We start from the raw sequence: 15,667 nt of genomic DNA on the forward strand, positions 1-15,667 counted from the left end.
CAGATTTGTAAGGTAGAATTGGGATCATGATAGTGGGGGGTGGGGGGGGTGGGAAGCATTTAGGAACTAGAGGAAAGTTGTATGTTTCATTGTTGCTATATTGCACCCTGACTGGCTTGTCTCCTCCCCGTGACCCTTCTATAAGGGAGTGTCCAATTGCCTACAGATGGGCTTTGGGTCTCTACTCCGCACTCCCCTTCATTCACAATGATGCAATTTTTTTTGTTCTTTGATGCCTGATACCTGATCCCTTTGACACCTCTTGATCACAGACTGTTGTGCTTCTTCCATGTGGGCTTTGTTGCTTCTGAGTTAGATGACCGCTTGTTTAGCTTCAAGCCTTTAAGACCCCAGACGCTGTTTCTTTTGATAGCCAGGCATCATTAGCTTTCTTCACGTTTGCTTATGCACCCATTCAGCGATTGTATGGGGAGGTGAGCACTCAATGATATGATTTTTTGTTCTTCAATACCAGTAATTGATCCCTTTGGCACCTTGTGATCATGCAGGCTGGTCACCCCTTCATTTCTAATATAGACATTTAGCTGTAGAATTTCCTTAAGCATTACTTTGCTTCTCTCATATTTTAGATTGTGTTTTATTATGAATCACTTCAAAATACTTTCAAATTTCCCATGGTTTCTTCTTTGACTCAATATGTCATTCACAGTCTAGTCCAAAAAATAGAAACCTTATTAGTTACCTGAATTGGGAGAATATAGAGTATTTGAAACCAAAATAGCATTTTTAACCAGGTGCCCAACCAGTCAGAGGTCAGGGGAGGCAGCGACAACTGTAGAACACCATTGCTAGCTGTAGGGCCCGGGGAAGGAGGTACAGAGGCTGACGTTACTCAACCCGGGAGCCCTGAGGAAGGGGCACTGCACAGTTTGGGTGTTGGGTTATGTTCTAGGGGAGGGTGCGCTGGCTGCGCTCTGCTGCCCAGCGCCGGGAACTGAGAAGTAGATGCAGCTGCTGCTTCTGGAGAAGTTGCTGCTGTCCGGTGGATGAGGAAGCTTTGCTGGAGTGCTCACCAAAACAGGAAGCAGACAGGAAGGAGCACGTCTGCATCTGCCTCCTTTTGCCTTCCCCTGGAGCCCTGGTGGCACAGCGGTTAAAGCACGTAGCTGCTAGCTGAACGTTTGTTGGTTTGAACCCACTAGCCACTCCATGGGAGAAAGATGTGGCAGCCTGCTTCCATCAAGATGATAGCGTTGGGATCCCCTTGGAGCAGTTCTGCTCCATTCAGGAATCGGAATCCACTGGAAGGCAATGGGTTTGGCTTCCTGCCTTCCAATTTCCCTGAGCACCCCCTGGTGGCAGAGATTAGTATCGAGCCAGCCGAAGACCCGGACATCACACAGCCAACTAGAAAGGGGTGGGTGTCCAAAACCAGCCCGCAGCCATTTAGAAATGAGGTTAATTCCTAAATCTAGAGGGGATTTCTAGTTTAATATTATTTAGTCAGGTACTCTGAGGGATGTGGCCAACCAGTGGTCTTTCTTGGTAGTACTGTCCAAATCTATTTTCTGACTTTTTCGTCTACTTGTTCTATCAATTACTGAAATAGTAGTACTCAGTCTCCAATTACAATAATGGAGATTTGTCCATTCCTCCCTTTATTTCTATCTTTATTCCCTGCATTTAGAAGAAGAACTGTTATTATCTACACACATACTTAGAATTGCTGTTATCTCTGTATTTGTTCTGAGCCTCAATCAGGAAATGGCTCCCAGATGCCAGGACTGCTGCCTGTGGGAGCCTGGTGGCTCTTATGTGGTGCGGCCCATAGTGTGTGCTGCTGCAAACCTGAGCTGTGCCCGGAGACTTTGGAGCCCACAGACCTGGCTCTGATGCGCATCTGTGGCAACAGCACTTGTCCCCACTAGCTGGTGATCTGCAGGGAATCTCCTTTCCTTTCTCCAAACTCAAAGGGACCATGCTTGACCTCCAGAAAACACTTTGAGGGTTAACACAGCATGGACGAAAAGTGCCAGGCGCCGGTCCCCAGCAGGAAGGTGGTTTGAGCCTCTGCCTCCCTTCTGTCTTGGCCTGCCTTCCTGTCCTCCAGCTCATGGCAGGCCCCCTGTCTCTAGCCATCCAGCAGTCATAAGTGTCTTCTCACAGAAAAGCGTGAGAAGGCAGAAGGCCTGGCATATAAACACATACGTTTGTAATTGCCGAGGAAATACTGCATAATTTTTTTTCTGAATAGGGGTGGTAGGCCACATAAGCTTGGGAACGTATGGTCTAGGACAGCAGTTCTCAACCTGTGGGTCACGACCCCCTTGGGGATTCGAACAACCCTTTCACAGGGGTCACCCGATTTATAACAGTAGCAAAATTATAGTTATGAAGTAGCAACGAAAATAATTTTATTCTTGCGGGGGATCACCACAGCATGAGGAACTGTATGAAAGGGTCGTGGCATTAGGAAGCTTGAGAACCACTGGTCTGGGATATTTCAAGGTCTCATCCTCAGCCTTTTGTGTTCTGGCACCAAATGTCTTCTGGGGGGCAGTGAGGGGGAGGCAGGCATGCTCCCATAAATAAGGACAACTCTCAACCATTCCAGGGTAGACCTCAGATACTGCTTGTCACAGGCTGCTGTCTCCCTCCGTTAACCCAGCTGTGCTGCTCACTAGAAAGGAGGTTTCATAAGAGGAATTGGGTAGCTCATGAAACGTGTTGGGCTGAAGCTAGGATGTCCCCTACAGGTCCTCTGTGTTTCTGCATCAGCCCAACGCTTGTCTCTTCAGCCTCCCCTCCCCTCGACACTGCTTCCTCCAGATTTGGGGACATTGCCACAGCAGCTCAAGCAGGCAACCTCCCAGCTTCGTGACTCCACAGAGAGAGAGATCCGTCCCTTCAGCTTTGCCACATGAAAAGGGTTCTGTTGTAAAGGAAGTTTCCACTTGGTCAATTTTGGTGACCTTGGTGACTATGTTAGTCTAGGTGGACTAGAGAAACAAGTTCATAGACACGCATATGTGTATAAGAAAGAGCTTTATGTAAAAGAGTAATTGTATATTGAGAAAACATCCCAGCCCAGTCCAGATCAAGTCCATAAGTCCTATGGTAGCCCATATGTCTGATACTGGTCCATAAATTCCTCTTTAGACTCACACATCACATGCAATGATGCCGCATGCTGGAAGATTACAGGCTAGAAGGTCTTGTGGCTCCAGTGGCAGTGGAAGCATCTCATTGCTGGCGCAGGTTTCCACGTGTCTTCTCCAGCTCTCTGAGTGCCCCAACAGCAGGAAAGGGAAGGCAGAGAGAGTGGGTCTGGCCTCCAATGAGCTATTTATCTCCAAATGAGGTCATCAAGCTGCGACCTGATTGACGGACGAGACTCCATCCCTTTGCTCAAGTTGACAGGAGATTATGTAACTGCCACAGTGACCAAAGCCCTACTTTGGGGACAGGTTGTTTTGGCCAAGAGGATAGAGTACTCGGATTAGCCAGGCCTAAAGCCCATGCTTATCCCTGTAGCCATTGGTGGAATATCTTGAATGGCAGCCCTGCCAGAATCTCGGAGAGTTGTGGGATGTGGATAAGAAGCAGAAATGATAACTCTTAGCTCCAAAAAGAGCCGAGAGACTCTGAGTGGACACCCACCTCACAGTTTCACCAAGACCTCCCCCTGAGCAGTATTCAGATATCTCAAAAGCCATAGTGTAGGGGATGGATTGGCCATACAGGGACAGTAGCATCAGGGAAGAGGCCGAGGGTGTATGTTGCCTTGGGGGCATATTCCCTGTGCTCTGGAGAAGGCCAGGGCGGGACTTCTACCTGTTCGTGGTGGAAGAACCTAGTAGTCAGGTGCTTTGGCTCGCGCTCAGAGATACTTGAATCTGCCTGTGCTACTTTCTAGCTCCAAGACCTTGGGAAAATTACGAAGCCTCTCAGATCCCCAAGTTTCTCTCCTATGTGGTAATGTCGATGAGCCCGTGGCATTTTTCCTTGTTAAGCATTCAGTAATTATTTCTTATTGCTTCTAGTCTTTTTTCTTGTTCTTTATTGATTTCATTAGACGAGCTCTTCTGTTCGTTTGTTATGCTTTCTCCAGTGTTATGTACTTGGGGTCCAATTTCAATATGCTACGAGGCAGCTGTATAGTTTTTGTTTTGTTTTGGCTTTTAGCTTTTTGTGCATTAGGTGAAGGCTTACAGAACACATCATCAGTTTAACATTGCACAGTTCAGACACATTTTCTGCTCAACATGAGTCCATGTGTCCTACTTCCAGTCCTCTTCCTCTCCTGACCCTTGGTACTTGTCCTGGGTAAAGAATGCACTCTTGATCTGGCGCTTCAATTCCTGGCCCAACTCCTGCAGGCTTGGTCTAAGACTAGGCGCTGTGCTCATGGGACAAAGGAACCTCAGTGCTGTGCCTGCTCCCAGAGAGCTCAGGTTGTCCACAGAGACAGTTGCCAGGGGACTACCGGAGGCCTTGCAGCAGAAGGACAGCCTGGGAAGCTTCAGAAGCAGGAAGAATGTGTGCTTGATCATGCAAGGCAGTGTTCCCTCTGTGGGAACTGCAGGGGACATGTGCAGCTAAGAAGATGTGAACTCGTTTCAGGTCCATGGTCTCCCCCCCCCCCAACTCCCTGTTTTCTGGATTGTAGGAAGAATGGAGCCAACGAGAAATTGTCAGCGTGGCAATGGCTCAAGCTCTGGAGGAGGTGCGGAAAGGAAGGGAAGAGCTCCAGCAGCAGGTAGGGCTCGGGCAGGGCTTCTAGGGGTGGCAGAGAAGTTCCAGACGGCCAGGTTGGCGTGGGCAGAGTGGTTCCTGTGGTGTCCAGGAGGTAGAAGCAACAAATACCCTTCCAGAGGATGCCCTCCTCTGATTCCGATGGCCAGTTATTCTTAGAAAGAAACATCACCTGGAAAAATGCCCATCCCTTCCAGGTTTTAGCTGAGAGGTACTCCACTGCTAGCCCCAGGCCCCGGTGCCACAGCAAGGCTGCGCAGACACTGTAGGCTGACATATCTATCAGCAGGAAGTGTGGGGGCTCCCTGAGAAGGTAGATTCCACCTCAGGCCCCAGATCCTCCAGGTCACTGCCTCTCCGACCTTTTGCAAGTCCTCAGAGTCACTTCCGAGAAGGAATCTAGCATAATCACAGCTCTCGAAGTTTCATAATGATCAAATGCATGTCAAATGCCCCCCCTTGGGCGAGGCTTGACGCAGGCGCTCAGGACATGAGAGCTGCGGGTATACAGCTTGTTGGAGGGCAGGATGGCCGTGGCTGGGATTAGCACACTGCAGGACAGAGGAGCAGAGAGAAGCATTCGCTGCCCCTGCCAAGGAGAATTAATGTATCTGTGTCTGTAGGACAGAGGCTAGCTTGGGTATGTTCTAGACCTAAGGGAGGCGTTCAAAACTCTTGGGGAACGTGGGAAGATGGAGTTAGCACTGCTAACCCTCCTTCACATCTCTTTTTCTCTCCCCCAGGCTGCCAATCTGACAGCACTCAACGAGGTGCAGGAACAGCGTCTGCAGGAGAAAACAGAAGTGATTCTTCAGAAGGAGCAGGAGATTGTTCAGCTGAAGCAAGGTGAGCAGCCGACCCCAGCTGAGCATGTGCACTGCTTCTGGCCCAGGCCGTGAGAGGTCAGCTCACTGTGCACCCCTGCCCTCTGCCTGGCCTAGGTCATGACTCTGCCCTGCTGCAGATGCGCCAGCTGCAGAGCGAGCTGGAGGCTTTGAGGAACCTGAGGGCCGAGGAGCCTGTTGAGGAGCAGGGACTGGCACTCGCAGTCAGCGAGTCTCACGTAAGTGTCATGCATCATGTGTCGTGTGCTCGCCCCCCCCCCCCCCCCCCCCCCCCCCCTCTTGGGCCCCCCCCCCCCCCCCCAGGCCTTCAGCTTTCCTTTAAAGGAGGGATGGGTCACCTGATTAGGAGCCTATGGTGGGTGGCTGTGTATATTAGTGGTCACGTGCTGCCTGGAAAAGCCCATTTTCCTCTGGGAGACACCTCACAGAACCTTCTCTGTCGTTTCCACCTGGTTTCTGACTAACTGCCCACTGGCGCACCAATCCATAAGTCTGGAGTGAGGCTGGCTCCTCTTCCCCATAGGCTTATGGCTTATCTTGGGCATTACCTGGCATGACTCTGCCACCACCTTGCAGGTAACCCTGAAAGCCAGGAAGGACCGCAAGTACCAGTTTTCCGCTGCAGAGGGAACCCCAAATGGCAAGGTGGGGACCATGGATCTAGGGCAACTACAGAAGGAGAAACAGGGCTTGGAGCAACAACTTACCGAAAAAAACAAGGTGAGCAAGTTCATCGCCTGCCTGTTTCATCTCCACCTCCCTGCCCGGCACCTTTCTGGGTCCCCCAAGGGAGAGGTCACCCCTTTTATCAAAAGGACTTCTTCCTGCTTTTTATTGTCTTAATTCCCTCCTGTATGGTCTTCTTTTCCTGTCCTCCATCCTTCGAACCCTCCCCACCCCAATCTGCGTTGCTATGTGTGGGATGACATGAAGGCGTTTGTAAGCAGCCTGAGGTCAGGTAGGAGGGGTGAATAAGTGTTGTAAGTCTGGGCAGCCGCCAGCTCTCTGCACCCCTGAGGCAGGGGCTCAGGTGGTGCTGATTTGGGGAGCACAGTATAGTGTGCTGGCTTGAAAATCTGTTCCTGAATTAAGTGTGCATATAATGCTCTGAGATCTTTTAAAGATCTGAAAGATTTTCCTTTTTTAAAAAAAGAAAAAGAGTTCGTATCCATCCTTTCTCTTTCATGCTCTTACCCTCCTTTACCCTCTTATTAGGAGAAAGCAAATGTACATAGACAAGTGCGCCAGAGTAGCCACACTGTGGCCAGCTCAGGGACAGGTGTCAGGGCGCAGTCAGCAGCCCTGAGCCCTCAGGGTCCCATCAGGAGCCCCAACCTGACCTAGGTGGGAACTGCCTGGCCTGTCCCAGCTTTCCCACTGCAGCGGCATCTCTGAACACTGGCCCTCAGTTCACGGCTTTTGAATGTAAAGTAAGCTGTGCGCCATGACCAGCCAGTAGTTCCTCCTCTATCTTCTCAGACCTGGCCCTTTTGCTCCCCTCCTGACACCAGTGGGTTCCACAGGCCATTGTCATGGCCACTGCCTCTCCACATCTTCAGAGCTCGGCCTCTCCAACATTGCTCCGGGGCAAGTGCTGGTGAAACCCAGACTCAGCCCTGCTATCTTTGCTCTACCCCTGTGGCTGTGGAGTCAGACAGGCATGACACACCACTCCCCCATCCCAGCTGCACTTCTGCTTTCTCTTCCCTCCTCCTCTCCAATTGCCCCTCTTCCCCCTCGTGTTTTTCTTGAATTTTTCTTGTGAATGAGGTGAGGTTTACAGATCAGATCATCATGTTTGCATTCAGCAATTTAATTCATCCTCCCAATGACTTGCTCTCTTCCCCCCTCCCTCCCTTTTTAAAAAAAAATCATTTTATTAGGGACTCATACAACTCTTATCACAATCCATATGTACATTAATTGTGTAAAGCACATTTGTACATTCATTGCCTTCATCATTCTCATAACATTTGCTCTCCACCTAAGCCCCTGGCATCAGCTCCTCATTTTTCTCCCTCCCTCCCCGCTACTCCCTCCCTCATGAAGCCTTGATAAGTTATAAATTGGTATTTTGTCATATCTTACACTGTCTACGTCTCCCTTCACTCACTTTTCTGTTGTCTGTCCCCCAGGGAGGAGGTTATATGTAGATCCTTGTAATCAGCTACCCCTTTTCACCCCACCCTCCCGGTATCGCCTCTCTCACCACTGGTCCCAAAGGGATCATCTGTCCTGGATCCCCTGTGTTTCCACTTCCTATCTGTACCAGTGTACATACTGTGGTCTAGCCAGATTTGTAAGGCAGAATTGAGAATATGATAGTGGGGGCGATGGGGGGGCGGGGTGGAGGAAGCATTTAAGAACTAGAGGAAAGTTGTATGTTTCATCGTTGCTACACTGCACTGTGACTGGCTCGTCTCCTCCCCGTGACCCTTCTGTAAGGAGATGTCCAGTTGCCTACAGATGGGCTTTGGGTCCCCACTCCGTACTCCCCCTCATTCACAATGATAAAATGTTTTGTTCTTTGATGCCTGATACCTGATCCCATTGACACCTCGTGATCACACAGGGTGGTGTGCTTCTTCTATGTGAGCTTTGTTGCTTCTCAGCTTGATGACCACTTGTTTATCTTCAAGCCTTTAAAACCCCAGATACTATATCTTTTGATAGCTGGGCATCAGCTTTTTCACCACATTTGCTTATGTACCCACTTTGTTTTCTTTTTTTTTTTTTTCCTTTTTCTAAAAAAATCATTTTATTGGTGGCTCATATAGCTCTTATCACAATACATACATACATACATACATTGTGTACAATTTGTACATTTGTTGTCATCATCATTTTCAAAACATTTTTTTTTCCATTTTTAAAAATCAGTTTATTAGGGGCTCGTACAACTCTTTTTTTAATCATTTTATTATTTTATTAGGGGCTCGTACAACTCTTATCCCAATCCATACACACATCAATTGTGTAAAGCGCATTTGTACATTCATTTCTCTACCCACTTTGATTTCAGTGATCGTGTTGGGAAGGTGTGCATCATGTAATGCCAGTTTAATAGAACAAAGTGCTCTTGCATCGAGGGAGGCCTAAGGTCCATCTGCTACCTTAATACTAAACCTATAAACATATGCACATAGATCTATTTCCCCATCATCATATATAAATATATTTACATATGTACATACCTGTACTTAGACCTCTACAAATGCCCTTTGCCTCCTAGTTCTTTCATCTATTTCCTTTGACATTCCTCTTGTCCCACTTTCATGCTCAGCCTTCATTTGGGTTTCAGTAATTCCTCTCGGTTACATTACCCTTGATCAATCCCTACCAGGCCTCCCACACCGTCCTCACCACCGATTTTGGATCACTTGTTATTCCCTTGTCCCTGGGTTTGTTAACACCACTTCCTTTCCCCCCACCTCCCCCTTCCCATGTCTCCACAGAACCGTCTGTAGGTCCTGTTGTTTTCTCCTCCAGTTGTTTATCCTGCCTATCTTATCTAGATAGACCTGCAGAGATAATAATATGCACAAAAAAACAAGACAGAGCAAAATAAAGCAACAAAACAACAACAAAAACCAATGACCAAAAAAATAAAAGCTTGTAAATAGTTCAAGGTCTGTTTGTTGACCTTTAGGAGTGTTTTCTGGTTGAGTCTGATGGGGTGGCACGCCCTGGTCCCAAATTCTATTTTTGGTTTTCCCCCAGGACTTCGTTGCTCTGCTCCTCTTGCTGTTCTGTTGTCATGAGGTGTTTTACAGATTTGTCAGTATTCTTCAGTGATTCGTAGTATTCCATCGTGTGTGTGTGTGTGTGTGTGTGTGTGTGTGTGTGTGTGTGTGTGTGTGTCTTGGTCAATTCTCCCACCAATAGGCATTTAGGGTCTGTCTCCCTGCTACTGTGAGGAGTGCTGCAGTGGGCATGGGTGCACACGAACCTGCTTGTGGTCCTGTGCGTGTTTCTCTCAGGCACTTGCCGCCGAGTAGTGGTAGTGGGATGGCAGGTCATCCAGGATTTCTAGTCCCAGTTAGTTGAGGAAGTGCCAGGCTGCTTTCCTTGGCGATTGTACTGTTTTCCAGCCTCTCCCTCTTCCACCAGTCTCTTTGCATTATAGTTCACCTACCCAGCACCCATGGACCGGGAGCCCTTGCTTGCCTTCCTGGTTCTGGGGCAAACTCACTGCACAACCTCTACTGCTGCCTCATCCCCTGCTGCTCCTGCTCTCTCCCTGGCCTCCCTCTTCCTTTTTCTCTCTCTCCTGGGTCATTCATTCATTTAGGAGTGTGCTGTAGTGTAAGTCACCATACAGAGGCCCTCAGCCTCAGTCTCTCTCTCTCTCACTACTGCTGTCTCTCAGCTCGCCTCCCCAGCAACTTATTCTCTGTTTAATCTAGTCCACCAGGCTTTTTCCCCTACTGCTGCACAGAAAACAAACCTGCCAAGCTCATCAGGGATGCCCGCACTGCTAAATGCAAAAATACATTTTATTTTTTCCTCCAAATTTGACCAGTCAGCGGCAGTTGGTAGACAGGATCATCATCTTCTGTGTTCTCTTCTTCCCTGCTCCTTCTCCATCTCTGGTCATGGTTCAGCTCCTTCCCTCCGGCCCAGCCCTCTGTAGTCCCGAATTGGGCCCATGCACTCCCTTGGTGATCTTACCCAGAACCTCGCCCACTGCTGCCTCCCACATACCTGTCTCCACTCCCAGGAAGGCTAGAGCCTTGGGTCTGCATGCTCCACCCCCACAGGTCTACAGGCATCTCAGATGTGAAACATGCAAAGTGAGTGAAACATCACTCACCGTGCTGCTCTCCTCCCGCTACTCTTTCCCATCTCAGGAAATTGCAAAACCCAACATCAGCCACAACCCTTTCTTTGACAACCCACAGACATCAGCAAATCCATTTTTTAAAACTTTGTCTTGTAAATTAGGTGAGAGTCAACACTCCGTGCACATTTTGTTTCCACTTATCATTGCAACCCCTCCCCTCAACACCACGCCTGCCCTGCCTTCCAGCGTCCGCCTCCACGGCCCTCCAAGGACTTTGCCCTTGGACACATGCCGTCCTCGTGATCGCAATTGGTTGATGAGTCTGTCGAGGGCATGGGGACCTCACTGGTGTTACCGACCCCTCAGGGTAGATCGTGGTATGCCAGACACAGTGGTGATGATGAGAACCGTATGTTTTGACCTGAAGTGTCTGCTTTAGGATCATAGCACAGTTATCATTCTGAAGGAGAGAGCGTATGGTACCGGGGTGCTTACAGCTGGACTGTTCATGGTGGCAGGGTCTAGACACAGTCCAGATGAGAGAGCCCAAGGTGAGCAGCCCTGGGACGTTCATAGATTACATGGAAGGGTTTCTCACAACCTACATGGCTTTGTGGGGCCTAGAGACTAGACGTGCAAAACACAGGATCACATGAGGAAAACAGCGTGCAGGTGCAGGAACCTGGGTAGGAAAGCTGCCCACCGACTCAGGAGGGCAAGGGTAGACTACTAACAAAAGGCGGTGGGGTGGGGGGGGGTGTCTTCCTGAAATGTGCACTAAAAAATAGCTTTTGGTGGGGTTCATCTCAGATCATAAAGCAGATGCAGCAGAGGATGCTGGAACTCAAGAAGACTCTGCAGAAGGAACTGGTGAGTCCCTGCGCAGAAGTGGCCCGGCTGCCCAGCCCCTTCTGCTGCCCAGGGCCTGGGGTGCTCTGGCCCTCCTAGAGTCCCTCCCTGCCTGAGAGTGCCCTTCCCCCAAGGTGAATGCAAGGGTCCCTGGGAATTCAGATGATGGTGTATGATATTGGGCATGTGCTTGTGTTGTCGGAAAATGGATGGTCCCTACCTCTTGGGTGGCTCTGTGCATTGTACAGTCCCATAGTGGCTGCCCTTACCCAGCATGATCAGCAGGCTTTTTCCTGGCTGAGCAGTGCCCTGCCCTGGCGAGATGTGTCCTTAGCATGGGTAGAGGAAATGGCAGGGGACCTTGCTGTCTCCTCCCAGCCAGCAACCCACCTGTAGGTGCTTCCTTCCCAAGTGGGACCCTTTTTGCCCTATGATGTGTCTATTGTGGCATGGGAACAGCAGGTGGACCAGCCAGGTAAACCACCCATGGCATGATGGTTATGCCTAGCCAGTGTAGCATCTTTCCATCTTATTTTTCAGAAAATCAGGCCCGATAATGAACTTTTTGAGGTCCGAGAGAAGCCTGGGCCCGAGATGGCAAGCCTGGCTCCGTCTGTCACCAGTACTGCCGACCTGACTGACGCTCGAGAAATCAACTTTGAGTACCTGAAACATGTTGTTCTGAAATTCATGTCCTGCCGAGAATCCGAGGTAAAGGGCTTTCAAGTCCATTGATTTGGGGTGTTGAGTCTCTGCCCAGGCCCTGCCCTGCGTACTGTCCCACCGAGGCCGCGCCCTTCTTTTCTCACCCACACCCCATTGGACCACCATGTGCACATGTAGTCAGTTCTTCAGCTGCTGACTTTGCGGCGGGCAGTGAGGGGCCAGCGTGGGAAATGGGCTGTTGGCAGAGATGCATCTTCCAACCTGGCTGCCGAGGCCAGCGTCTAGGGACCTGATTCTCCCAGCTTTCCTGCACCCCGCTGAAGAGCGGAAAGCAGAGAGCCAAGTCCCCAGTGAGGAGGGAGGGGAGAGAGCATCTCACAGTGGTCGACTTCACCCCATCCAGTCCCTGCTAACCAGGACTGCACACCCTAGGAGCAAAACCAAAGCCCCCAAGCCTTGCCTTCCTCCCCACCCCGTGGCGGCACAACTTGCTTTATTTCAGGCCTTTCATCTTATAAAAGCCGTGTCGGTGTTGCTCAACTTCTCGCCAGAGGAAGAGAACATGCTGAAGGAAACCCTGGAGTATAAGGTAGGCCTTGGGTCTGCCGCGGCCGCCTCCGGCTGCCGTACCCAACAGCCCCAGCCCATGGTCAGTGAGGCCATCGCTGAGCACTGGCCCAGGTAGAGCCCTTTGCGTTGATGGCCCAAATCTTGCTCAACACACAACAATGTTTTTAAAGGGGAAAATATTTTAAAAGTAGAAGTGTAAACCAACGTAATTAAAAATAGTTAATAAGGGAAAATGACCTACAATTCCAGCTTGTGTTGGCAAGTTTTTGTCAAGACAGACACTATCCTCTTCCCCCTGCTTCTGGTCAGTCAGGATGCAGTGAGGATGGCAGGTGGGGGCAAGGAGGGGAGGGGTGGCTGTTTCCATGTATGCTCAGCTCAGGACCCTTTGCTGTTTCAAATACAGATGTCATGGTTTGGATCCAAACCAGCTCCCAAGGGCAGCATCCGGCCATCTATCTCCAACCCTCGGATACCATGGTCCTAGAGGGCGCCTGCCAAAGATGAAGCTCCACAGCTTGACACAGTCTCTTGAAAAAGAACGCTGACAGAGCAGTCGGGTGGGTTTTAATCACCGTATCTGCAGTATTTTGTACAAGCACCTACACATTGTTTACAAGACATAAGGCCCACTTCCCTGCAAACTGACATGAACCTCAGGAGGGAGCAGGAGCTGTCCTCCTGGTCCCCAAATCAGAGGGCGCCAGCACTACCCAGATTGCCACAGTGCTGCCACTATCCCAGCTCGGCACCCATCTGCACTAAAGCTCAAATTGTCAGCCTCCGTCAGCCAGTGCACCCTGATGTGATGTTGCTGAAGGAAGAGGCAGCTCCTGGGAGTGGCGCCTGGCAGGCCAAACCCACCTGCTTCTGCTGCACACCTCCAACTCCCCAGGGGGGTGTGCTTTAAGCCCTCTTCCCTGGTAACGTGTGGGTTCAAATGAATGAGAAGAGGCATCTTCCCCATTCCTCTCCAGCAAACACTGCTCCACCTTGTTTCTGAAACCACCTAGAACTTGAGAGGTATGTGGCTGGACAGCACCTGGGGCTAGCACAGAATAATGAACTTGTAGCTTTCCTCTGGCACCTGCAAGCTCGCAATCGAGAGATCGTAAGGGTAGTACCAAATACACTCAATTGCCTTTTTAATGAATGTACCGTCTTGGATAGGTTGCTGGTAAACCATTTTAAACTATTTTTTATAGCTGAAGTTCTTCACTGTTGTGAACATGTCTGTATTATAAAATCTATGTAACGGGCGTTCTTAAAGGGAGATCCGAGCATCCAGAGGACATGATTTCTACAATTAGGATTCCTGTCCCTGAGTAGCATCACTAGCTTTCTGTGGCATCCGCTTCTCTCTGAAGAAGTGGTGGTATTTTGTTTGCTTTGCTCCTAATTCTGTGTGGTACAAACACTGAGCAAATGCTAAGCACATTTTTTCTACTGCTAAAAGACAGTTCGGCATATTCAAAAGACGCCACTGCTGGCCCTCCCCCAGCCACAACCAAACACTGGAAGTAGTGGGCTTGTCCGTGGAGCCACCCTCGCTCTCCCTACTGTCCCCTAGGCAGCCATGCCGAGTCCAGCAGCCCCCTTCAGTGCGGTCCCCAGCCGCTTGCTGAGATGGCACTGCTAGTGACGGCTAGAAAAGGTGTGTGTGCTGTTCCCAGAGAGAGACCCTGCTTGTCCTGGATATGCCACCATACGGAAGCTAAAGACAAACCATTTGTTGATTTTTAGTCTGATACTTTTCACGGGTTGAATTAAAAACGGAATAACTGAAGCTCCTGTATTTACTATCAGTTATTCAATCCTGACAATGAGAGTTGTTTCCGAATTATGCTTAGTTCTTCAGGGTTATTTCTTTTGATGCATAGAAAAAGATTTACAGTTAAACTAAGTTTCCATGACCCTGGGCATCTCTTCAGTCCCAGCAAAGGCTCAGCCATCCAAACCAACCATACTCTAGCTGCTACCTCCGCGGTGCCTCGTCTTTGCAGTTGCTGGCCCTTGTTTAGAATGAATGCTGTTTTCTACTCACCCGGTGAGCACATGAAAGAAGAATCCTTTCTGTTTTGCAATTTTGACAAGCTGTTGCTTTTTTAAAAAGATTTCCATCTTTTCATCTGTCTTGAGAGAGCTGATCCCCAAGAAGTATTGATAGGTCAAGGCTGGCCACCAACAGCTCCGACACTCCTCTGGAAGCCAGCTCGGACTCTCGCAGGCTCCTCCGGCCCTCGCTGGAGCTGCTGCCCCCTTCTCCACCCCCCATTAGGTGTACCCGTGCCTGTTGCCAAGTCTGTGCTGCCTAGGGATGCTCACTGATTTGGCTTTTCTCCTGCATGGTGAATTTTCTTCAGCTCTAAGAGGGAAAGTGGAATAAATATTCTAAGTAATTTGATGCACTTTTACTATATAAAACTTGCTGTGATACACTATATATAGCCCTTTATATGAGCATTGGCTCTAGATCTCTCAATACTGTAAATTAGGGGGTTGTATTATCTAAAACTACTGTAGAAAATTCATTTGTGGTGCAATACACTTTTTGATTAAAGCTTTGCAATCCAGATGCAACAAGAGTGTTTGATTTGGTATAGTCTGGCGGGCCAATATTGTTAAACTGGTTGAATTTAGTACATTGTGTCTTGTACTCAAGGCCAACTTCAAGGGCTAGAGAATGTTTCTCGGGTAAAAACCTCCCAGGATTAGGCGTGGGAAACCAATACATGTTAATTGAATGAAGGCCAGCCCTGCTTCCCAAAACTGGTGTCAATCCTTCAGAGAAGCTGTAGGGGTGAGGGGGAACCAGAGAGTCCCTTCCTCATCCACCTGGCTCCCAGGGCCTCGTGAACGAGAGGAACTTCATGAATACAGATGAAGAACAGAGTGCCCGCGGCAGTTTGGACTTGCTGTCCTGGTCAGAGTTACAGGGCCCAAGGATGCTTTCTCACATGCACTGTGATTTCGACCTATTTCTGGCTTGTTTTTTAAAGAGACGGTGTCATTGTAGTGAAGACAAGGGCATTCTGCAGCACAGTGGCATCAGGCCTGTGACCAGATGAACCTGAGGCCCACCTGGAAGGGCTCCCAAATGCAGTCACACAAACGGGGATCAATTCTTAAACATCTGGCACTTTATTCAATGACTTCCAAAATTACAATACGAATCAGAGGAGTAAGAAACAGTGATTCCACAAAACCCCTCTCTGGCAGCCAGCAGCCCCACAGCCCA

General features: G+C 49.4%; 1 protein-coding gene across 7 annotated transcripts in view; it reads left to right on the top strand.

The window, feature by feature from the left end:
• GOLGA1 (golgin A1) overlaps window positions 1-15,009 on the top strand; it is a 52,782-nt gene extending 37,773 nt beyond the window's left edge. For all 7 annotated transcript variants that reach the window (XM_045290188.1, XM_045290186.1, XM_045290185.1 and 4 more), the window contains 8 exons: window positions 4,631-4,720; window positions 5,460-5,562; window positions 5,658-5,779; window positions 6,138-6,281; window positions 11,155-11,214; window positions 11,734-11,904; window positions 12,362-12,448; window positions 12,836-15,009. In XM_045290188.1, coding sequence (XP_045146123.1) covers window positions 4,631-4,720; window positions 5,460-5,562; window positions 5,658-5,779; window positions 6,138-6,281; window positions 11,155-11,214; window positions 11,734-11,904; window positions 12,362-12,448; window positions 12,836-12,916 — 858 coding nt within the window. In that variant the 3' untranslated portion in view covers window positions 12,917-15,009. The remainder of the gene's footprint in view (window positions 1-4,630; window positions 4,721-5,459; window positions 5,563-5,657; window positions 5,780-6,137; window positions 6,282-11,154; window positions 11,215-11,733; window positions 11,905-12,361; window positions 12,449-12,835) is intronic.
• Window positions 15,010-15,667: the final 658 nt, after the last annotated feature.

The sequence above is a fragment of the Echinops telfairi genome, unplaced genomic scaffold (assembly GCF_000313985.2).
Source record: "Echinops telfairi isolate 266 unplaced genomic scaffold, ASM31398v2 ScPeMD7_32;HRSCAF=126, whole genome shotgun sequence".
NCBI classification, from domain to species: domain Eukaryota; kingdom Metazoa; phylum Chordata; class Mammalia; order Afrosoricida; family Tenrecidae; genus Echinops; species Echinops telfairi.